At 32.3% G+C, this 24,695-nt stretch overlaps 1 protein-coding gene across 4 annotated transcripts in view; it reads right to left on the bottom strand.

Moving 5' to 3' along the window:
• LOC143042606 (prestin-like) overlaps positions 1-23,904 on the bottom strand; it is a 43,316-nt gene extending 19,412 nt beyond the window's left edge. For 2 of the 4 annotated variants that reach the window (XM_076215007.1, XM_076215010.1), the window contains exons 1-3: positions 23,798-23,904; positions 2,242-2,646; positions 647-757 (exon numbers count right to left, since the gene is read on the bottom strand). In XM_076215007.1, coding sequence (XP_076071122.1) covers positions 647-757; positions 2,242-2,593 — 463 coding nt within the window. In that variant the 5' untranslated portion in view covers positions 2,594-2,646; positions 23,798-23,904. Of the gene's footprint in view, positions 1-646; positions 758-2,241; positions 2,647-6,400; positions 6,552-22,802; positions 22,897-23,797 lie in introns of those variants that run through there. The other 2 variants (XM_076215008.1, XM_076215009.1) reach the window with 2 other exon arrangements.
• Positions 23,905-24,695: the final 791 nt, after the last annotated feature.

Here is a 24,695-nt window from a genome sequence, read left to right as displayed (position 1 = left end):
AGGAGGAGATTCTGTTTATTATAATGATAAATGATGTTTACGATAGATAAATAAGTATGAAATCCACCGAAAAACCAAGACATGTCTAGAGTATGCAACATTCTGTCTTTTACAATGGTGATGTGTTTATATAATTTGTCGAGCTCTAAATCGTTCTATGTCTATCAAAGATGTTCAAAAGTTAAAGATCTGCTATCTCAAAAGGACGAGAACATGAATATATTGCATGCAACAACTACTGTTGAGGGTCCTGACTTCAGTCAATCACAAGAAAACGTGTCGGAACTGGACAAACGAATGACTATTTCTTTGGATTGCAATTTTCAATTGGGATTCTAAAATGTACCCAAATTTAATTTTGAACGAGCACAGATAAATGTTTAGTTTTGTAAAATGAACATCATTGTTGTATCAAGGGTTTGGACAATTTGGGTATGTTTGCATTGGGCAATTCTTTGCAGCCTCCCATCACCATCATCATCATTGGCAACTTATTCTGAAGGCAACTTTACTAAGACTTTTAATTGGACAATTATTCGGGCAACAACTGCACTTAAACTTTTGATTGGATAATTAATCTAACAACGATCGCAGTCTGTTTAGTTATCACCCTCAATAAAACAAAAATACTATTGTCAATACTTACCCATTGAAATATGTTTTGATGTTCCGAATATATAATAGAGAAGAACGGGAAAGAATGCTACATAGAGTCCGACAATAGGTGGGAGATCTGCTAACATAGCGTAGGCCATACCTAAAACAAATTCAACATTAAAAGTACATCTTCTAACATAGCATAGGCCATACCTAAAACAAATACAACATAAAAAGTGCATCTTCTAACATAGCGTAGGCCATACCTGAAACAAACACAACATTAAAAGTACATCTTCTAACATAGCGTAGACCATACCTAAAACAAATACAACATTAAAAGTACATCTTTTAACCTAGCGTAGGCCATACCTAGAACAAATACAACATTAAAAGTACATCTTCTAACATAGCGTAGGCCATACCTAAAACAAATACAACATTAAAAGTACATCTTCTAACATAGCGTAGGCCATACCTAAAACAAATACAACATTAAAAGTACATCTTCTAACATAGCGTAGGCCATACCTAAAACAAATACAACATTAAAAGTACACATGCATTGCAGTTAATATATTCATAAATTTAAAATACGATATATTGATATTTGCCAGTTGTTTATGTGTTCCAAATAATGTCGTTTTGTATAAAAATGAAAACAATATATTTAGAATGTAAGTACATGCGAAAATTTACATATCGGTATAACAAACAAATAATTTCACTTTACTATAAACCACGGCGTTAAAAGCACTCCAAAGATTCATTTTAAGTGTATTTTCATGAAATCTTTAACTCCAATGTTTGTTTTTTTTTCTAATGGTAAGAAAATCAAGAGACATATACAAAAAAAATATCGTTTACAAAACAACTCCTTTAATTGCCTAGTAGCATCCACAGATTGCAAATCTATACTTGAAGCATGTAAACATGTCATATTGAGACAAGACGTGCAATTTCAAAAGCTTTTCTGTGAGGAAAAACAGAAGTAAATGTCGAGAGAAATCTTTAATTTTTGTGTTATTAAAAATCAAAACTAAAATGTAAGTGTCAGTCATGCCATTTTGTTTTGAGAAATGGTTTAGTGGGGTCTTTTTCGTCCTGTCTCATTAATTTTAATCCCACGTCTCCATACACAAATATATATGCAGTAGTACTCTAATGCTGAGCTCACACGTAATTCGAATTCGATTCGCATTAACTAATTCGAATTAGTTTAATTCGCATTCGAAACGTTTTACGTCCTAACGTCAATTCTAATTCGAATTACAATGTGCGTCAAATTCGCTTTACTGGCCAAATGACGTTAACTTTTAATTCGTATTCACAAAAGCGTATTTCTAATGCGAATTGGATAATTCGAATTAGCCAATCGAATCAACTCGAATTAAAAAAGAAGAGTGTGTGAACGCGATAAGCGAATTCGATTCGAATTGAATTCGAATTAAATGCCAGTGTGAACGAGGCATAAGACTTATTATAATTTGTTTATGACTACATAACATTGATGCACTATCAGAGCAGCCTTAATTGTGAATTTATTTTAATTGTCTTTTCTCTTGCAGTCTCTCTGTTTATTCTTTTGAAAGACATATCACGAGAGCTAAAGTGTTTTTTTTTTTCTTTTGTATTTAGACGTACCTTGTGGAAGTTGCATTACACCAACGGTAAATCCAGCAATGATATCATTCGGAAGATCAGTTCTAATTTTATATTTTTTCATAATGTTTATACTAGGCACAGTTTTAAAGAAGCCCTTCTTCAATTGTTCTGAAGAGCAATTACACATTGAGTTAAAATGGTCGCAGCACGAGTCTTTGATAGAGTCCTCGCTGTGGGGTTGACGGTATTCCTTTCGGAAGGTATTGGCCTGGTATAGTTTCGGAGGTTCGTTGCCATTGGATATAGATGTTTCCGCAATGGAACCAGTTTCGACATCCCCATTTTGAACTGTTTGCTGAACTGTTTTTATGTCACCATTTGAGTCGGACATGACTATATTTTGAGAAGTAGAAAATGTCAGCTAATTTTCTCTGTTCTGGTTGTCTAGAAAAAAAAATAAACAATAAGTATTAACATATTTGAAAAAAGTCCCAATATTAAATTGAGCTTATTCGCTGCTGAAATTCACAATTCATGCAACATTTCATATAGAAAAAATAGATGGAAAATACAAAGGGACATTCACAACTTATATATATGTGTGGTTCCAGTAATAAAATTAACGTACCCTTCCGTCCTTACTTTTTGGCTTAAAAATAGCCTACCCTAAAGATTTTATTGTCATTTTTCATTAAGCACTGTTAAAGTCAGAATGTTGCTCCAATAGACTCAATGTAAAAAAAAACATAAAATAAAAAAAATCCCTACCTACCTACCCTAACTTTTTTTCAGATGTAACTGGAAACACACATACTTTTTTATTTGGCCTAAATCAAAAAGAGAAACTTGCAAAGACATAACAAATAACATTAAATGACGAAAAGACAAACAACCTTTCACAAAACACTACATTATATACATCACGATGCTTTTGAAGGGTAAGAAGGTTCTACTCCATATGCAACTCCTGTAGTGTTTCTTCATAAGCTCATTGATTATTTCATCAAGTGATTTAGCATTGTGCAAGCGCAATTGCGGATTATGACTCTTTTCCAACAATAATAACTATTGGAATCTGAAATTTTGATTTGTTGTCAACACTCACCAGTGGCGCATCCAAGAAGAGGGTTCCGGGGGTTGGACCCCCCCTTTTTTTGGACGATCAATGCATTTGAATAGGGACATATAGTTGGAAGCCCCCTTTCTCCTGGGTTGGGAACCCCCCTTTTTAAAATGGCTGGATCCGCCCCTGCTCACTATGTACTCTAATATCATATGTCAATGTCATAATTATACAACAGCTATAACCGCACAAGCTATGATCTATGACAAATTTCAAATAATGAAAAATTTGATATAACTCTTAATTTCATAGTTGTAGCACGGTAGTTAAATATCGTGTACACATTTTTTAAATTAAGCACGGAATGTGAAAAAAAAATCTGACGGGTGTCCTTCGAAAATGGTACTCTTTAAATATAATTTTATCAAAGTACCGACCTTGACCTTATGGGTAAAAAAAATCAGATTATGATAAAAAAAAAAAAAAAAAAAAAAAAAAGAAAACATGCAAAATTGATAAATACTTACGTGCTACTACCAATTGAAATAATAATTTGGTTCCCACGCATGACTTGTGTTCTGGGATATTTGTAAGAGATTGTACTTAGAGTCCCGTATTATTATCATGACAATTACCATGTAAAATCAAATCTGTTATACTTGTTAATCAATATTACATGTTTCCTACAACAGTATTTGGATTAACCTTTTTTCATGGAATTCCGCTAGATTTAACGAACTAGAGTTTTTGAGTCATAGCCTCAGACGTTTGACTTTTAATGTTTCATGAACATAATTGTAGTTGTTTTAATTCATTTTATTTTTTTATTATTCTTATATGACCTTTCTGCACTGACTTTCCATGGAACTTAATTATTTGAAAAAAATCTGCATTATTGTCTTGTGTTGCATTCCTATAACTTTGAATGAGCTTACGTGTAAGGCTACCATATTTCTAGGCCAATCAAACTTCTGTTTGTATTTTCAAATTGTATTTAAGTTAAAATATATGCAACACTGTTTTTTTTTTTTTTTTTTTTTTTTTTTAAATTATGAATAATTTAGAGACGAACAAACAATAGCAGTTATAAACAAGTCATAGACATAAAAAATGGAATAAATTAATTTTCCGTGTAATACATGAAGTTCCATGAAAACGAATATATGGGATTTGAGATAAGAATTTGTTCCAAGAAATTGATTTCTCTATAACTGTATTTCTACGAAATAAAGTCATAAATCCCTATAGTTCTGAAAAAGTCATAAATCGGAACTTGTACATGTAGCTACCACTTTAATTCGCCATAATACAGTAGAGTTGTTCAAATATATAAAAATGTAGTTCTTAACTATTAGTAAATAACCATTTATTCAAATAAGGAATATATCGACCCTAAATTAAATACATGTACGTGTATATATATAAATGCACTTTACAAAATGATCACTAAACATTTACGTCTATCAAATGACACTGGCGAATCCCGCAGGAATGTTGTAGTTGAACCCCCCCCCCTTTCCCCCCTATCAAATTTTCGTTTCAACACTGAGTCTAATGGACCATCAGTTCCCGAGGGTATCATCAGCTTGGTAGTCAGTACTGTCGGTTCTCATGTCATTGATAACAAACCTTTCTAAATTTGCCTGGTTTTTTTTTTTTAATTTTGAAATTACTAGTATCAAGAAACTAATTAGGTTTCAACCCCTCGGGCAATGTTGGTTTTTATTTAAGGTCAATTTTTATCATATAGATCTTCTACAGTTTCGGTTTTATACATCCTTGGATTTTGTTCAAACATTCGGTTTTGAGCATTCCTGATCAAGGTTACCCCAGAAAAGCGCCTCAGACCCATGCAATATATATCGTGTTGTTTTCATGTTTTGACGTACTGCCAACTGTTCATAGCGTCAACTATAATATCAATTTCCTATGTTGTCTAGCGTATTGTCAGACATCGTACAGTTCTTTTTCTTCATAATAACTACATATAAAAACGAAACATTCGAGTATCTATAACAAATAAAAAAAAACCTTATGTGTTCTTTGGAACTTTCTATCGTCAAGAACATGAAATATTTGCCACTGAACTGCGATATTGATATCCATATATCGATCACTAATTCCACATTTTATTCCAAAAAAAATCAAATTTGAACTTTTTGGCAGTAATTATTCACTCATGCAGCGAATATCAAAATGATATGCTGTTCAATAAATATTCTTATCAGTGTATTGTGTTCTCAAACATAGATGAATTTCGTGAATTTCGCTGATGAGACTTCTCTCGCAAATTTTGGAAATGAAAAATCCGATGCATCAGTGTCCAAAAGTAACGTGTATTCAAAAGTTGAAGGAATTCGATAAAAGTCATAAGAAGCCAAAATGAGTGAAGACTAAATGCGTTGCGTTTCTATAGGTATAACTTAAAGCAATTCTCGTTTTAGCAGATAGTAAAATACTTGGGAATTAGTATAATAATTTGCTATGAGAATAAGGAGATATGGTATGATTGCCAATGAGACAACCCAGAACAGTTCAAATTAAGTGATAGTAAGCATTTAAAGGCAACCGTATGTGCCTTCAAAAATGCCAAAAACCAATACCGTGTAAACGGCTTTAAACGGCTCAGACTTGAAAAACATGGTACTTTGTATATTTTAGTTTATGTAATTTATTCGAGCTAAATCAATCTTTTTAGCCTGCTTTTAATAGTGCAATCCTTGTTCCGCATTATAGTGAGTGTTTTTGCTTATCGAGTTCATAGTTCCGAGACCATGTACATAGCTATGGACTTGTAAAACTTGGTTTGTTTATACTATATTATAAATACCGCTACTGACATTTGAACATCTGTCATTAAAAAGATTGATGAATTGATTTTTTAGGAGAAAAAAAATTCTAAAAAATCAAGCACCAAGACATTAATTTCTTTTATTTTATATTTTAAAAGTTTATACGTTTAGGCAATAACATGTAAATTAGCTGTATGTCTTATTCAAAGAAAAATCAACACAACGGTCCGTAAACTTTTAAACTTTCAAGGCAGACGACACTACCATGCCTGTTCCAAACTGAACAAATGAACATTTCACTGAAACAATTTCAAGGGGTTCAACCTCGTATTAAGTTCCCTACCTTAATTTTGAAGTAACTTCCATTTCACGCCATAGTTGATTTTTGAGTTACAGTGGAAGCGACTATATTTATTGACGTGTTAAGTCGTACATATAAGTATCTGCAACAGATGTGGATATTGATCAATATATGTTTTTATTCAAATGTCAGGATAAACTAAGTTGTGATGTATATATCGGGCAAAATCCAATAAGTAGTAATTAGATGGGCGGTATAATATTTTTCTTTTCTTTTGTCTATCTTTTTCAGTATTCTAAAATAAAATAAAATATTTAAATTTCATCGATTGATTTATTACTAAACGCACTAGCTGTTAAATAACTACATATTTATATATACAGGACGATTAAATAATCAATTTTAGTGATGTTTTCATTATGTATTGTTTAAGATCTCTCTTTCTCTCTTTCTCATTTTTTTGTTTTGTTTGTTATAAAATGTAATTAAGTTCAACATGCACTTTAACTTTACAATATATATCTTTATCTCTTATCATTGATGTCAATTTCGTTATTGTCTTAACTTTGTAATAGCCTATCCTAGACCTCTTTCAATCTAACCAGAATCGAGCTAGCAGCCGACTAGGTTGTAGCTACTATGAGTATGATAGCTGTAGAAACCATATTTTAAGTGCTATCTTAATTTTGATTTATCTGCTTTTCATTTGTGTTATTTTTTTTTATCCTTTCATTGATTTTTTTTTTGTGCTATCTTATAGTGCTTTATATTTCATAATGATGTCTAAATCAGCATGCAAAATTATTTTTAAAATCCATATTGAGAAAGCGGTATGTGAATATATCTCTTTTTGTGCGACAGTTCATTTTGGGGTCCTCTTCGCGGTCCGCATTTAGACTATGTTGATCTGTTTGAAAAATCAGACAACTTAACTACTCTTAAAAGACTGCTAAGAAACAAAAAAAAAGCTCGTTCAGTTTTTAAGATGGTACAAAAAGAATGTTCAATGAAAATATATTCCTATATTTTACTGCGGAAACCTGAAAAATCGTTTTAAGCTTGAATCGACACAAAAATCACTAATCCACCTATTATGGGGATCGATTTTACATATATAAAAAAAACATGTTTTCTTGGTCCTTGTTTCACCCTTGACGGTTGTAATCAAAAACATGATATATTTTATGTAAGAATAGCATGTAATCAGGCATGCGGTAAATTCAACATACGCCTCTTATAAAAGATGAAAAAGGAATGAAAACAATTCATTCACACTAGTTCTAGAAGCAGTTCGTGTTTAATTAAGCGGACGTAAGTCATGTGTATGTTCTTATAAGTTCTACTGTTAAACAATAACATCAACATCTGAAGTATTTGAGTTAGTCTAGGTATAAAGTTGATTGGTTGATGTTTGCTTAAGCCCCAGTCACACTGTCACGTTTCAAGAGCTACGTTTTACTACGTTTTGAATGCGTAGCGAACGGAACTATATATACAAACTGTATACCTAACGAAGCGTATCGAAACGTAGTGATCTATTGTTCAAAACGAGACCTGCCCGTATTCTTTGAAAATCCAACAAATATGTATCAAAGTCTAGTGGAACTTAACAAAACGTGCTTACTACGTATCGAAACGTATCAATGCGTGGTGGAAACGTGAGTCTACACGCACTTATACGTAGCAACACGTGATAAGAACGTAGCACAAACCTAGTAAAACCTAGCTTTCAAAATAACGGGACATTTTTATTCAAAACGTAGTTGAAACGTAACATTTCAAAACGGAATAAAACGTGACAGTGTGACTACGGATTTAAAATGCTTCATTTAGTTAGCACGTTTTGTATTTACTAGGTTTCTATTTCGTTTCAATTTTCGCTACGTTTGTTGTTGAATTTTCAAAACATACGGGGCCGGTATCGTTTTGAACAAAGGATTACTATGTTTTGATACGTTTCGTTACGTATATTCACGTTTCGCTACGCTTTCAAAACGTAGTAAAACGTAGCTCTTGAAACGTGACAGTGTAGCTGGGGCTTAAAACGTTCATTGGTCTCATACAGTCAGCTGATCATGCCTTTCATGCAATGCGATTTTGTAAAGCTGGAACTTATTGCATAGTCTGAGATACTTATGGTGACTGGTATAGATGAGCCAAGCCAATTATAAATTTGCCAATAAGACATCTTTTTACCAGAGACCAAATGGCACAGAAATTAACACATATAGATCACCATACGGTCATGTCAATTTTCCATTTTCACTGGAAGATAAGTAAAAAGCAATCGAGAGCAAGTGTATGTTCACAGCAGTAAACAGACGCAGATCAGATGGGGTACACCCAGTCGAAGTCCCCACTAAAAATAAGAAAAAGGTCATAAATATATAACGTAACAGTCAATTCTGTGTCAAATTATGTCCTCTTATTCCTTAACCTTAGGAGTGCACCTCCTGAATGCATCTTGCTAAGGCAGGATAGAGTTGTTTTGATTTAAACAATTCTCTTTTATGCAAATTATTCACAGGCGCTTGTCCTATATACCTGTTATATATATAAATGTATATGCTAGGTAAAACATTTTCAGAGAAAAGTGCCTGTGAGGTTATTACACTTTATCAAATTTTATCTTCACAAAGACGGTATTATTAAAAACTGTCATAATTCAACGAAAAAAAGTAACATGAAATAAACATTGACAAATGGTGCCAGTCAAGGCTTTTAGTATGATATGTAAATATGGTAAACAAGCACACGCCTGTTAGTGCACATGTGGGTTTTTTTCTTTGATAAAATGCTCTATCTTCAAAATTACATGTTACGGAATATGCGAATTTCGCTTATGAATACAAATGATATTTTATTTTTTACTAATTTCGTGGTTTTTCTTAACTTAATGGATCTTAATGAATTATGAAATATTGTCCTTCTGTGGTCCGGGACATGATATACAGGACTTACAAAAATTCAAGAGGATTGCAATTATAAAAAATATGATAATTTGGTTAGTAGTAACAAAATGTGATTGAGAAAGAAAGATTGCTTATGATTTAGATCAATATTTTTCTCGTTATTACATTCAAATGTCCTGTTATATGACGCTTTGGCTTATATTTATGTACTATGTAGAAAATTTTACTTTTCGACAATTTAATATGATGCGCATCATTACCGTCATTTCTACCTCAAAGGGAGCTCTGATTGAAGATGTTTTGTTTATATTTGCCACTTGACGTCGTTGCACATCATAGTTCTGAGGAATATCTTTCTCCGAACAGATTGCAGTCGTAACTTCACAAGAAATAACAAAATAAACTACGCGATAAATATATAATAACAAGTTATACTTACCACTCGATAATTGTTTTTATTTATAATTGAAAAGTGTGTCTGTCCGTGGTTTATAAAGAAAAATTAATCACAGTTGGCTTTTTTTTTTTGCTACTTTTACGTACGACGTGCTAATGGGAAAGCACCAGACGTAAACACTTGTTAAATGTCATGACCTAATATTTCTTATTTATATATAATTAAAGAGATAATTTAATTGAAAAAGAACAACAACATTTATAATTTTATGTTTATCTAAAGTACATATATGAAATGTACGGAAGCGTATTAGGGACATAGAAAAAAAAATTGCTGAGTGAACTTTTTCAAAGTCGTAATTTTGACATTTCAAATCTTAAAATTTCGACTTTAACTCGAAATTTAACTTTTCTTATCTTGAAATTTTGACTTTCTTAAATCTTGAAATTTCGACTTTTTGAAAAGTCGAAATTTTGACTTTTTTAGAAATCGAAATTTTGAATTTAAAAAAGTCGAAATTTCGACTTTAAACTCAAAATTTCGACTTTGAAAAAAGTCGAAATTTCGACTTCTGTTTAATTCAAAATTTCGACTTTTCCTCAGTATTTATACGTTTGCGATTATCACATTCACATTCATTTATATCAGCAAGCGGAGAGCCATATACATCATAAACTTGATAAGCATATTTTAATAAACTAAACCATTTTCAAGAGGTTATTTTAGATAGAAAATCTCGTTTTTTTTTGCCGAAGAATAAATAAAATATGTTTCACGTTCAAATTTTCAAGTCTGGACTTCAGATATGTGTATGAAGACAACCCCGTTATTCCGACACACCTATATTACGACATACTTTTATTCAACAGTCTAATATATAAAGACAAGTGGTTAATAGTTGTGTCAAAAGAATGCTAACTTGTAGAGAATGTTCCAGAAAAAAAACCTAACATTTCAAAATTCTAAAACTAGAAAACGGAGCAGCTCAAGATATAGTAAAAGTTTCGAGATTTGAAATGTCAAAATATCGTCTTTGAAACAAAAGTTCACTGCCAATTTTATTTTTACTATGTCCCTAATACGCTTCCGTAGAAATCTACCTACCAGTCAAATCGGAGGTAACGTTGCTAAGGAGAGTTGGGACCTCAGAGTCTCTGTTTTACGACAACTTGGATGGAGAGTTGTCTCATTGGCACTCATAACACATCTTCTTATATTTGAATATGTTAGTTTAAATTTATACATATTTATATAGAGTGGATTGGGAAACAAGTTATTGTTACTTATATTATAATCTTTTCCTATTTGCATGTGCAAGTGCTGCCTTGGGGCGGCATTGGCCTGTTCTTTTTTCGTTTCATTGTTCGTACCCCAAAGTGAAAATAACGTTACGTCATTGGTTGAATTTCCATTGTTTATAACGTTTTAAACCAATCAAAACGCTTTGGTGTACGCTTTTGAAAATATTACCTAGGATGCATTAGATTATGAAACGGCAAATTCCTCATTGGTTGGGGAAAACTGCAAACAAATTATTCTATAAAAAATTTAATTCGACTTTTTGCTATCGAGAAACCTATATATCTTGCAATAGTATACCCATAGGAAAAATGTTTGAATTTTGCAATATTTTAGGAGCTTTTTTATGAACAGAAATTTCGCTTGCTGTATACATCCCTTTTTAACTTTTAATTTCAAGCTACATGTTTCTGCAAGCTACACATTAATACATTTTGTGGCAGCGCACATTGGTACAGTAGTCATACCAACTGAACGTCTTTTCCCTTATAGTATCCAATTTTATATGTGTTGTGTATTATATAAACGGTATGGCGCGAACATGAGGTAAACAACTTTCTGTTGTTAAACAAATTACCAATGTCAGTGTTGACAGCAAAACATATGTTTACCACTATATGTGGTTTTGTTTACGTGTAGCAAGTCAGATAAACTGAATGTAAATTTTTTAATTGTTTTAAATGCTTTAAAATTAATTTTATTTATTTTGTTGTTGAAGAGTGGGGAACACATGTACTGGGAAGGAATACATAATCAGTCGAAAAGACACTTGAAATACTTCGAACAGCTTTCAATTTCGTGTCGTTTTATTGCCATTGTTTATCATAATATAAGACTATTTTTTTCGACTGTAACATTTATATGGTTATACTTATTTCAGGTTATGTTCGACCAAAGTGATGCATGTGGTCCCTTTGAAGGGTTTTCAACTAGTTTCAAGAACATGTTGGGCGTATATCTGGTCCACGGCCAGGTAACAAAACCCGCAAGGAAAGTTGGTTTTACATTTGATAAGAATATGTAATAGTTTCTTTGTCGCTGAGAGAAAAGAGGAACAACATGACCGATTCATAGTAAAATAATATGTCGGGATGGGATAACATTGATACATAGTGTCTTATGATATGTGAATTTTATGGCAAAAAATGACCGAGTGTCAGCCTCGTACGGAGACGAATTCATTCGTATACACACCAACATGTTTGGCAGCCAGGCTTTACGATTATCAGCTATATACAAATTCTATTTGTCTGTGTACATCATTTAAATCCGCAAAATGTTCTCTCTGAATACAAATTTTATCATTTTTCATTATAGATAAAACATGCATGGGGTGCATACAGTTTTTGGAAAGTTTGCTATAGCTTGCTATAGCTACTTTCCATAGGCGTCGGCCTCAACTTCCAGTGAGACAGACTATCACAATGTTCTGCTCCAAGATAATGTAGTACTAGTGTTCGAATTCTGGTTCTTGGATATTTTGAGATGCTACTCTTTTGAAAAGATCACAGCTTGAATAAAAAAGGAATAAATGTTTACCGACAATTCAGATGAATTTAACTTCATTTTGCAAATAAGTATCACAAAACTACTTTGCGGATCGGCCATTGGCTGAAAAAAATCAAAAGAAATCTACGCGAGGCAGCGTTTCATTCATGAATATTTCATGAATGAACATTTTCCCGCACTATTTTTTACTATGTACGATCATAGATGTAATACATCCATCTATGGTACGATATTTACAACTGTTTATTGTTGAATAAGTAAAAGCCCGAGAATATCGAAAGAGTCCGGTATGCGAGAACAAGTTGATATTTGACCAAGTTGTCGGATAATTGACAAGTGATAATGATTTGATTTATTTAACAATACACGGGTGATAGAATATAAAATAATCGATAATTGTATGGCTTATGTCTCACGCCAAGAACATGTAAATAAGAACATGTAAATACCGGCTTTAATAGAAAAGTGCATTGTTTTTGTCAAAACTGACATCGATCTGAAAGTTTTGATGCCAAACATCAGGAACATATATATTATTATGTTAGATATACTGTTCTCAGTAAACATCATTTGAAAACTTCTGTTATTTGAATACTAACTGTTTCACATTCCAATGTGGATATGAGGACCTTCACTTGTTCAGCATGCTCAAGTGCATCAAACTGACAACAGACATCAGAAAAAACGTTTTAATGACAATAAGTATCATAGCATCAGTATAATTTAAAAGCAACCGAGTCATCATCTACTTCTTAGAATACTATAGTTCAGTGTATCAAGACCGAGATCAAGCTAAGGACAAGTGCTGTAAAAAATGATTTAATAACATTTGTCACGGGCCATGTACATTGTACTAGCAAACTGATTTTCTTAGTGCTTAACAATGCAGCAGCGGATCCAGAACTTTTTATCATCACACTTTACTCCTGGGGAAGTAAAATTCTTTAAGATTGACCTACATGTATAATTAACAATGTGTCGTCCTACATGTCCTAAGACTGATGCAATGATTACTAGTATATCAAATAAATGGCTCAAAACAAAAAGTTCAAATAACATTGCCTCAATGGTGATTACACAGCAGAAACTAAAACGTGTTGTAGGGTTATAAGCACCTCAAATCAACATTGTATGAATCTAGTGTATATAAACTTTTTATTCCTGAGGTCATACTACTATTGTTATGCCCCCACCATAATGAGTTGTATCCTTGTTTTTTTCTATAAGTATGTACGTCCCTTACTTATACGTATGTCCATACATCCCAAACTTGATTTCTGTTTTCTTTCTTTAGTTTGCCTGAACCAAATTTTATGAAACTTATACGCAATGCTTATCAGCACAAAACACAAGTCAAGCTTGAATTTTGTTGGCATCACTTTTACCATTCTAGGTGTAAAGGGGTGAAATTTTCAGTATACCCTATCAAGTATATATACCCTTATATATAAGTTTGACTTGTAGCTTTCTTCGGTTATACATTTATCAGGTAAAATTAAAACGGTCTTAAGATTTAGACGTAACAAGAATGTGTCCATAGTACACGCATGCCCCATCTGCACTATCATGTTCTATGTTCAGTGGACCGTGAAAATGGAGTAAAAACTGTAATTTGGCATTTAATTTAGAAAGATTAAATCATAGGGAAAATCTGTAATACTAAAATAACGAGGTCCAATTTGTCAGCAGTAATTAATATTACCAATAGTTGATAAGATCCAGATTGACGGATTCAAACAGAAAGATTTTGAAAGCAGAGAAAACTGTGCATCTTATATACTGCATGACTTTATCAGATGACAATCCCAATACTAAAATAAGGCTTACGCATAGTTATATACTTTAATTCAGTCACAGACCCAATATATCACGGGTGTGTTCTAGTGTGTACTAAGTTTCAAATTGATTGGACTTCAACTTCATCAAAAACTACCTCGACGAAAAACTTTAACCTGAATGGGACAGACAGATGAATGGACGGACGGACGAACGGACGCACAGACCAGAAAACATAATGCCCATAAATGGGGCCTAAAAAGTGAATTTTGGAAATTGCTGGCAAGACAATAGTTTAGTATGAAAAATCAAAACTGTGATTAAATACATATTTGAAATAATACACGTCTATAACCTACATGACCTATTTGAAATAATACATATATATAGTTGCAAACTTTCCAGAGGTGCTATCCAGCACTTTGATTACTTTATTAGTCATAATATAGAGGCTAACATTCATACATGTATTAGATATCGATTAGATAAAGACATGCAGATTTGAATTATTATTCAATCTGTAAGTGTTTGTATGCCATTGACATTACAAATTCCGCTCTGTATTATGAAAGAATGAATTATTTCTCGGTATTGTGCATACATTTTTAAGATAAATTCGATATATACATTTACATTCAATTGGATATGCAAAATTAGACAAATCCGCTTAACCCTGTCCCTGCTGAACTGAAAAGATTTCACTTTAAGACTATCTTCCATAATCCATAATATCTATTATGACAGCACTTATGATGATTCAACATGCATTTTCTTTCTTGCAGAATTATGTACATTGTGCAGTTGTTTGAATTATTATGCATAATTTTAATCTTATTGCACCTCGCAACAGATTGTTGTTTGTTGCATAAGTACAATATATATAAAAGCTGTGCTTGTATATATCATTTGGTCAAAGTTTACATCACAATTCATATTTATTTGAGATAATCGCCTCATTTTTCTTGATGAAATATAGGAAAGATAATAATCATCACGAAGTGCTGACATGATATATTTTGAATTGCACTGCCTTAGGGAAATACTTTGGTTCGGAATTTGGTTTGGAATGTAGACTAGTATTTAATTTGTGGATGATAATCTTGGTCTTTTCAAATATCCAAAATTTTGTATATCTCTAGTTTTTTTCCAGTTTGATTTGATCTCTTGTTTTCGTGTTTTCAAATAAAAAACAAGCAATTTAAATGATCAGATTAAAGTTGATAATAAATTAAAAACAAAAGAAAAACATCATTGCACTTTCTGCAACTAGTTCTCACGATAAGAATCAAAGCGTTCTGAATATTAAAAACACCATAAATAATTCCCCGAAAAAAAAGTAATCCGGACCCTCAACAAATTGAAGATAAATCCTCCGGTTTCTTCTCAGCGGATGGGAAAGAAGAACACAAAGATTGCATCGTTTTTTTTCTCTCTCTTTCATTTACATGTTCTTCTTCCCATTGCATGCTATATATTTATATGAACATGTATGCTGACAAATTTGAAATGTATGTTACAAGGTAAACGTTTGACACCGACCCCAATGCGCATGACACCTAAGTAAATAAATGTCACATAAACGTTTATACATACGATACATTTAGTGTTTCGTAATTTGTAAATGTGTCCACCAAGACGTTTTAATTATGGCAGAACATGAAACTGGCACATAAATACCGTATATTAAAACATTTAACCCTCATCAAAATTGTGTTAAGGGTCTAAAACTGTTTCTGTAAAAAGTGTTGGGATGAAGGATAAACTATTATAAATGTTTAATGCAGATTGTTGAACTTTAAAGAAATAGTCATAAGAAAAGCGGATAATGAAACTGAAATGGTGGTCTCTCTGCATTCCAAATAAAACAGATACATTTTAGCATGTACATAAATGTCAAAAGCAACATATTTTCAACCTATTACAGTCAGTAATTAATTTTTAATGACTGTCAGACTGTGACTCCCTTAAAGATATGGGTAAATTAATTCGCAAGACATTTTAAACATTTCTTAAAGAAACACCCCTGTATCAGAGTTGTGGGCGCCATATTTAAGCGAGATCCGTTAAGAAAATACATCCATCATGCAAATGGTCTATTGTTTTAATCTATGTTTTTCAGGCAATGGAAAAACATAGATAAGATTTCGCCAAGTACTACAGCGAGCAGACTTATTGAATTTTTATATTATATAACTTCAAATTAGCCGAATAAAGGTTTGCTATAATTATCAATTTTCTTTTTATGTGATCCCTTCCAATATAATTGTAATAAACGCAACTTTATGACGAGTCATTTATTGCAACTAAGTAACAAATTATAAATCTGCATATTGTAATTAAATCCCTCCGTTCAACGAAGGTGTGTGGTAAATATTAGTTTTAATTTGTTGCAAATGAAAAACAAGATCTTCAGCAACTTTATAGTATTAAAGTACTGGATTTATTTCCAGATTGAAATATAGTTTAGCACCTTATATACTTAATGGTGATAAATGCTGACAAGACCACATTTAACATAAATGATTAGTATTAGAAGGGACATAAAGTTACTGATACATGAATATAGAACCTTTATAACGATGTTGATTGAACTGCGGTTATAACCTTGTAGAAATATTTCAAAAAGTACCTGAGCTTTGCAAGGTCAAATTAGATACGAAGGCTACCGGTTATTATGAAATGAAAAGAAGAACATATGGAAAAGTATTTGAAAACAGGTGAAATCTCCAACAGAACGTTAGTGTTTTAGGGTGTGTCTTTAATGGTTCATAGCTAAACGTGTTATTGGGGGTGGAGGAGTGGGATACGTACAGTGACGAATATTACATACAAGAGGGGACACATCAAACAATAAGTCAATAACGCAAATTCTATATTATGAGTCGACTTGTTTAAAATTCGATGAAATAATGGCATACAATAGGACATTGAACCCTTTTAAATATTTCTCAAGTTTTCCTTTTCATTCCATATCATCGCTTTATTAACAAACGGGTGTACATTTATACATCCTTCATCATAAGACGGACTTTTCGTGCTCAATCGTTTTTCATTATAAAGATTGTTGAAAATAATGTAGACATTTTTATCTTAATAAATATATCATAACGACCCAACGCCCTTATAAAAAATATTGTTGCTAATGATATAGACATGTTATATATGTATAAAACAATACAAAGGCATATCTCGGATAACATATATCCTTTATCAGTACGATGGCATGTGAACCTTTTCAGTCGAGTATGTAGTTTTCCTTAAACAATCTTGAACATTATACAAATTCTAAATCGCAACCACGATGGAAATATTCTACAATCGCAGAGTTTATGCAAATTAAGGATTTACGATGGAGGCTTCGTATGTATGCATCCAAAATGTAACTAACACATCCATCTGCTAGAGTTAACTTACGCTATTTGAACAAATCTGTTCATTGATCTACTTTAGTGCCAACTTTCTTATCCAAAATCTCCACGAATGATTCTCTATCATCTCTTCGTAAAAGAGGGACGAAAGATACCAAAGGGACAGTCAAACTCATAAATCTAATGAAAACAAAATCTAGGTAAAACAAACTGACAACGCCATGGCTAAAAATGAAAAAGACAAACAAACAACAGCACACATGAGACAACATAGAAAACTAAAGAATAAACAACACGAATCCCACCAAAAAACTAGGGGTGATCTCAGGTACTCCTGAAGGGTAAATTTTACGGACGCCATCACGAGTTGGTTGACCGTTATGAAATAACAGTTTCACAAATGATATCGGATATGTTCCTTACGTCGTAACTACAATCCCCTTCCCTTTCATAAATGTGACCTACTGAATTAGACTATTTACCGCATTTGATATCTAATAAGCAACACAACGGGTGCCACATGTGGAGCAGGATCTGCTTCCCTTCTGGAGCACCTGAGATCACCCCTAGTTTTTGGTGGGGTTCGTGTTGTTTATTCTTTAGTTTTCTATGTTGTGTCGTGTGTACTATTGTTTGTCTGTTGTTAGCCATGGCGTTGTTAGTTTATTTTCGATTTATGAGTTTGACTGTTCCTCTGGTTTCTTTCGTCCCTCTCTCTACTCCCAAGTGCAAGCTGTGTTGCGGTCAATGGTGAAAAAATTCAGTCGCTCGACATCAGCCTAAGTGTGGTAATGGGATCTCAAATGTCAACTGAGATGCATGTCTGGTGTATATAAGTGACCGTACTTCTGTCTCTTTTTACAACCGTATAATATCAAGTATACTCATAATAAACAATAGTAAGTGAGAAGGATAATTTGTGCGTTACCTAAACCATTTGGAATTGGTACTACATATCATTTGGCTGTTTGTAGTGTTCGTGTTGCTGGATATATTGTTGTCGGTGTCAACGTTTTATGAATTATTGTTGGTCGGGCTTTTTTCTTTTCTTTTTCTTTTCCATGATTTTGTCTGTGCTTTTTCAATTCATAAATCTTTGTCCCCTTAGGTGTCCTTTTGTATTTTGATTCTTTAGTGTTAAACGACTTTGCTGAGTTGCGTAGGCGTGAGAGGTTACCGTAAAACCTACATTGTCTGAGTACATTAAAATGTTGACTCAGCAAACATTTAATAGCCAAAAGGTGAATCAACTACAGATTTGCATCAGAGTGAATGAATAGGTCTTAACATATCACCAATGATGAAAGGAAGTGTAATCCTACGCAAAAAAAATAGGTTAAGTTTTAACAAGAAATTTTATGTTAAATCTAATGTTTTATGAACATATGTTGCATGCATGCATGGTTAGTGCACAAATTGAGCACTTAACCCAGTGGTTAATGCTTTTTATAACTTGTCAGTCTCTATTTGTGTTTTTATATAAAGATTGAATGATAGTTCAGACGATCTGCGTTTTGTGGTAAAAACGTATGTTTTATATCATTACTTTCATTTAACGTACGATAATTGCACAAACCGCAAAGTATATTGTATGGACATGATGTTCACTGTAGCAAATCCAGGGATACTAGACGCCACATATGAATATGAGTTGCCACAAATGGAAATGAGATGCCGCAAATGGATTTGATACCAGGATAAATATTTATTTAATACTTTACTTACAGTCTTTTTTTTCATTTTGGAACTACTATTTTGGAAAACGTTAAATATTTCAAACTAAAACATATGTTTATTATTCCTTCCTACATTTCAAACTAAAACATATGTTTATTATTCCTTCCTACATTTCAAACTAAAACATATGTTTATTATTTCTTCCTATATTTCAAAATAAAACATATGTTCATTATTCTTTCCTATCTAACTCGGAACCATACAGTAGGAGTAAGTACTTCAATCTTTGCTCACTTTTACGCGAGGTAAAACTAAGGTGCATCACATTAATAGTTATCAAAGGTACCAGGACTATAATTGTATACGCCAGACGTCTAAATAAGACTCATCAGTGACGCTCAGATCAATGATTTTATTTACAACCACTGGGTCGATGCCACTGCTGGTGGAGATTTATTTCCCCGAGGGTATCACAAACCCAGTAGTCAGCACTTTTTGTGCTGACATGAATTGTCTTTGATATGGTTATATTTATAAATTTATTGGTTTTTTTTTAAATACTAAGGCTTTTCTACCTCAGGCATAGATTACCTTAGCTGTATTTGGCAAAACTTTTAGGAAATTTGGTCCTCATTGCTCTTCAACTTTGTACTTTATTTGGCTTTTTTTTTTTTAACTTTTTTGGATTCGAGCGTCACTGATGATTCTTTTGTAGACGAAACGCCTGTCTGGCGTATATACTGAATTTAGTCCTGATATCTATGATGAGTTAAATTATTCAGATCAAAATATTTGTAAAGCCATACAAGTACAAAGTTGAAGAGCATTGAGGACCCAAAATTCCAAAAAGTTTGCCAAATACGGCTAAGGGAATCTATTCCTGGGATAAGAAAATTTATTACCAACAGCTCAGTTTTTGAAATTTCATTCCCTAACGATCATTTTCTGCGTCCCCCCTTTTTTCGACAAAAGTCGCTGATGCGGATCACATCGTCGTCGCGTGTTGTTTCAAGCGTCGTTGGAGTCACTGGCAATTGTAAAAGTTTATAATTAGGTTCACTTACGGTAAGTCAATGATATTTGGTATGCAAGTGTATTATGAGCTTTACATATCATTTTAATGGACACAATGTTGTCCCCCTCAGTCAATGTCCATTATCCATACACATTGTTAACTTTTGCGAATGAAACTTAACACACAGAAGAGACATATCTCATTGTCAATATATATATCTTGTTTTAATCTGGGCTTTGAGTCATTTTGTGGTAACGCAATATATATATTTTCGTCATCAAGAACTTAAATGGTAAAACTTATCTTGACCATCGGGTAATTTACTGGTTTAATGCTGTTTTTTTTACAAACATTCTACGTCTAAATCAAGTATTAAACCACAAACTGCGCCTGTGCACAATGAAATGATCAAAGTCATGACATGACGTCTGTCGTGGTTAGTTACATCTGATCATCTTTTATAAACAACCGTATTATCTGACAAAAAAAGGACATTAACATAATGATTTAGATGTTTAACTTCTTGTATGATTATAGTAGACAACAATTTGATACAAAAAAGATTTCCTCCTCTATATATCCGCATTTGATTTTCGCTGTAGTGAAATATGGTGTATGTTGAAAGTATGACTTTGTAACGAAACAGAGACAGCTCCAAGTAGCTGCTAGTTGCTATAACTAGCGCTTTAATTCCATTTTGAATAAAATATATTCTTGAAAGTACCATGTGATTGTTTTTAATAATAGTTATGCGTTGTCGGAAAACGAATGTAGGAAGGCTCCACCAGCGTTTTAGTTGCAAATAGTTTATTGATAAGAAAAAAGATATAATGCTTTATCCGAGATTTGGTTCGCTTTGAACGAGATGTACGTTCTTAAACGTGATGTTGTCATCTTATTAGCTGTTTGAAATAATTTGTTTACCTAGTCAAAATTAACACCGGCAATGTCTACATAATCAAGAAGTGCCCACAACACAACATACATAAAACATCATCTTCAACATCACCGATCATCACCTTCATCAACAAAAAAACGTATAATGTTGTGACCACTTCATATAATGTTATGACCACTGCATATAATGTTTGGACCACTGCGTATAATGTTGTGAGCACTTCATATAATGTTGTGAGCACTGCATATAATGTTGTGAGCACTGCATATAATGTTGTGAGCACTGCATATAATGGTGTGAGCACTGCATATAATGATGTGAACACTGCATATAATGCTGATCATAAACATGAGGCAGTCATGACGTTCCATAAAAAATGAACAAACGGAAACGTTATCTTTTATAGTGATTTATAACCCTGCTTTTTTGCAGCTGCATCAATCACATTTTATTTTGTGATCTATTTATATAAAAATGTTATGTAATGCATCAAGCCTAGAGAACTCAGGTTAATTGTTCAGAGGTGCAAAATGGGATATTGTGCAATTGTATTGCACTTTACCTTGATAGTGAAGAGTTTGTTACACTTATATTGATTGAAGACAATTTGCACACATCGAGGCGTAGCCGAGAGTAACTTACACAAAATTCAAAGGTAAAATAAGGATGGTACACATTTCACCCTTACCATTCACGACCTCGGTGAAGACAGTTAAATGGAACAAGATTTATTACAACATGTAGGCGCTTTGTCATCATGCAAGTACACTGATATCCCATGTAGGTTACAATATAAACAGCTTAACACATTTATATTTTATCCGAAACCAATCTAAGTGCATCCGGCACGTGTTTCTGTTCATCCTTTCAAAATGTAGGTAAAAAACGAACGGATTGGTGAACCAAATGTATGGCACCTTTTGAGCATCAAATCAGAAGAGAGCTGGCTAACTTAGAAAAACGATCACATTTGCCAGATGGAGTTGTAACATTTTGGTTTGAATAAGAAACATTGGATAACTTGTTATATGCAATCTTAATTAGTTGTGTAAGAATTATTATGTCAACTAAGAAGTCAGCAAACGTAAAGCAAGCAATACCAGTATAGCAAATTTTGGAATGCAGTTGGGTATTGTGCGAAAAAAAAATCAACATTTATTGTTAATTATACGGTATTTCAATAATACGCCTAATAATCAAGTCGTGTTTTTGTAAAAATTTCTATTGTAATTTCTTTCGAGATGAAAATTACAAAAAAAGTATACATTTTTTCAAATATTTTATAGATTACGTTCTATTTGCCTAAAAACAAGAATATGTATACATAAAAGATTACTTTAACTTCAGTTTCCTTGTTAAATTAGGGCGTTTTAAGGTACTGTATACACAAACTGTGGGTCCTACACCTAAAATTCTAGAGAATAGAATAATGTTTAAGTTTTCTAGTTGGTGAGAAAACCAACCAAATTAATTCCACCTGGCTCCGGTCCGTATAAGTATATTAAATAGTACGACTCGGCTGTAAAAAAATAGAATTAAACTATTTCAATTTCTGTTTTTTAAGAAAACTTATAAAAGTCATGGGTAACTTACAGATTATTGCGTTCAGGTACAAACCAGTATATAAAGCCTAAACCAAGTTAATGATAGCAAAGCTTACTGTATGTGCAGCCTCTGCAAGGTATGCGGCTTTTAATAAATAAATAGATACATAAAAAAAATCCTAGCTAGACAATTGACACAAACTCGTGATGGGAGATTATCAAACTTTCCCTTTAAATTTTAAATCGGAAATCTTCTTACTAATATATTTGAATATGAATAGGGATCGTGATACATTTCCTCTGTATCTATTTATAGTGCTGATCTAAACCCTAAATCACTCTTTGTTAAGCAACCGCAAATTGTTCGATCATGTAAGACTAGCCTTTTGTTACCTATGAGCCACTGTAGGGTGATGTTTTAAGACAAATTGACATAAACTTCAAGTCGTGCATGCATGTTCAGAAACCTAATAAAGTATTCGAACATCATTTTATTCTAATTTACGATATTTTGCCTTGGTTACACTTTTAATTCATTATATAAAGTAAACTTAAAAACATGAAATCTAAAATAATTAACACGAGTTGAATGTATATACATTTTTTTCCAAAGCAAAATAAAATGTGCATTGAAATTTCATATTAATACCAGTTGATATCATTCATAATAATTATATTTGCCGGTACATAACTTCGTAAATGTATTTGTTTGATTTTTTCGTCTATTTTTATTTAAAAACGAGAATCAACGAAACATTTTAGTTGTGATTTACTTTCAGAATTGTAAAATTAAATAAATTAAAAATAAAGTTAAAAATCTGCAATAAAACAAATTTCTTTTTTAAGTTTTATTAGTTTTAAACGAACAAAAAATTTTAGAATGATATGAGGGTTTGATCTCTACTTGTTTTTCTTTTGAAGTTTGAAAAACGATGCATTTTATTTTATTTTTTATTTAAATTTTCATACAATTTGTCATCGTTTTGAGGTCATTAGTTTGACCACAATGAAGATATAGATTAATTAGAACTTTTTGCAGCTTACCTTTTTGACTCTCCCAATTACAGTAGAAAAAGTGCAGCGAGACTGAACCAACTTTTACCTGTATCAGGTAAGCCGACAGGTAATAATTCTTCTTCACCTGTCATTAAGACAGTTAACTTAACAATCGAAAAACCACATAATTATTTAAAAAGGTAAAAATCTGTTACTAAGTTGAAATTGACATAATATGAATACGTCATTTGATTGGTTTTTAAATAGATCGATGTCATGTTTATTGAAATTTATGTGCAAAAATTTGTTGTGATTGAAATTTATGGACAAAAATTATTGTAATTGAAATTTATGGACAATGATGATAAATGAATCGATAATGTATCCTAAGTATTTGTTTAAATGAAGAAATATTTGGTCAAGTATAACAATTAGTAATTATATATTAACACTTTTATGGGTCAAGCAAAAACACAAAAAATAAAACAATTATAAAGAAAGTATAAATTAAAACAAAATCCTGGTTGTTATAATGAAACTTTTGATGAGCACAAACCTCATTTTCTCAACTGTAATTGAATGTTTCAATTACGAATAATTACGTGCGTTACTGCATTTGTTTGATAAAACTTGTGTCATTGTTTCTGAAAGTAATTTGTTATTTTTTTTTTAACTTATAAAGCGAAACAGGTGGGGGAGTGCGCAGATTATGTTAACAATGAATCAGAATTGACCCGAGTCCCCCAAACCGTAATGCAGCTACATATAAGGTTACTGTTTGCAATTTTTATATGCCAACTTCAAACGTTGCCTATTTTGGAGACCTCCGCCCCACCGCTTTTTTTTCTTCAAAATACTAGATCCATATATGTTTGCTTGCTTATGAGTACAAGTAAACATTATTTTAAATATATTTAGATATTATATACACTTTTTTTTTTGCAAA

This window comes from Mytilus galloprovincialis, chromosome 8, assembly GCF_965363235.1.
Source record: "Mytilus galloprovincialis chromosome 8, xbMytGall1.hap1.1, whole genome shotgun sequence".
In the NCBI taxonomy this organism is placed as follows: Eukaryota; Metazoa; Mollusca; class Bivalvia; order Mytilida; family Mytilidae; genus Mytilus; species Mytilus galloprovincialis.
This window is presented reverse-complemented; position numbering and strand designations above follow the sequence as displayed.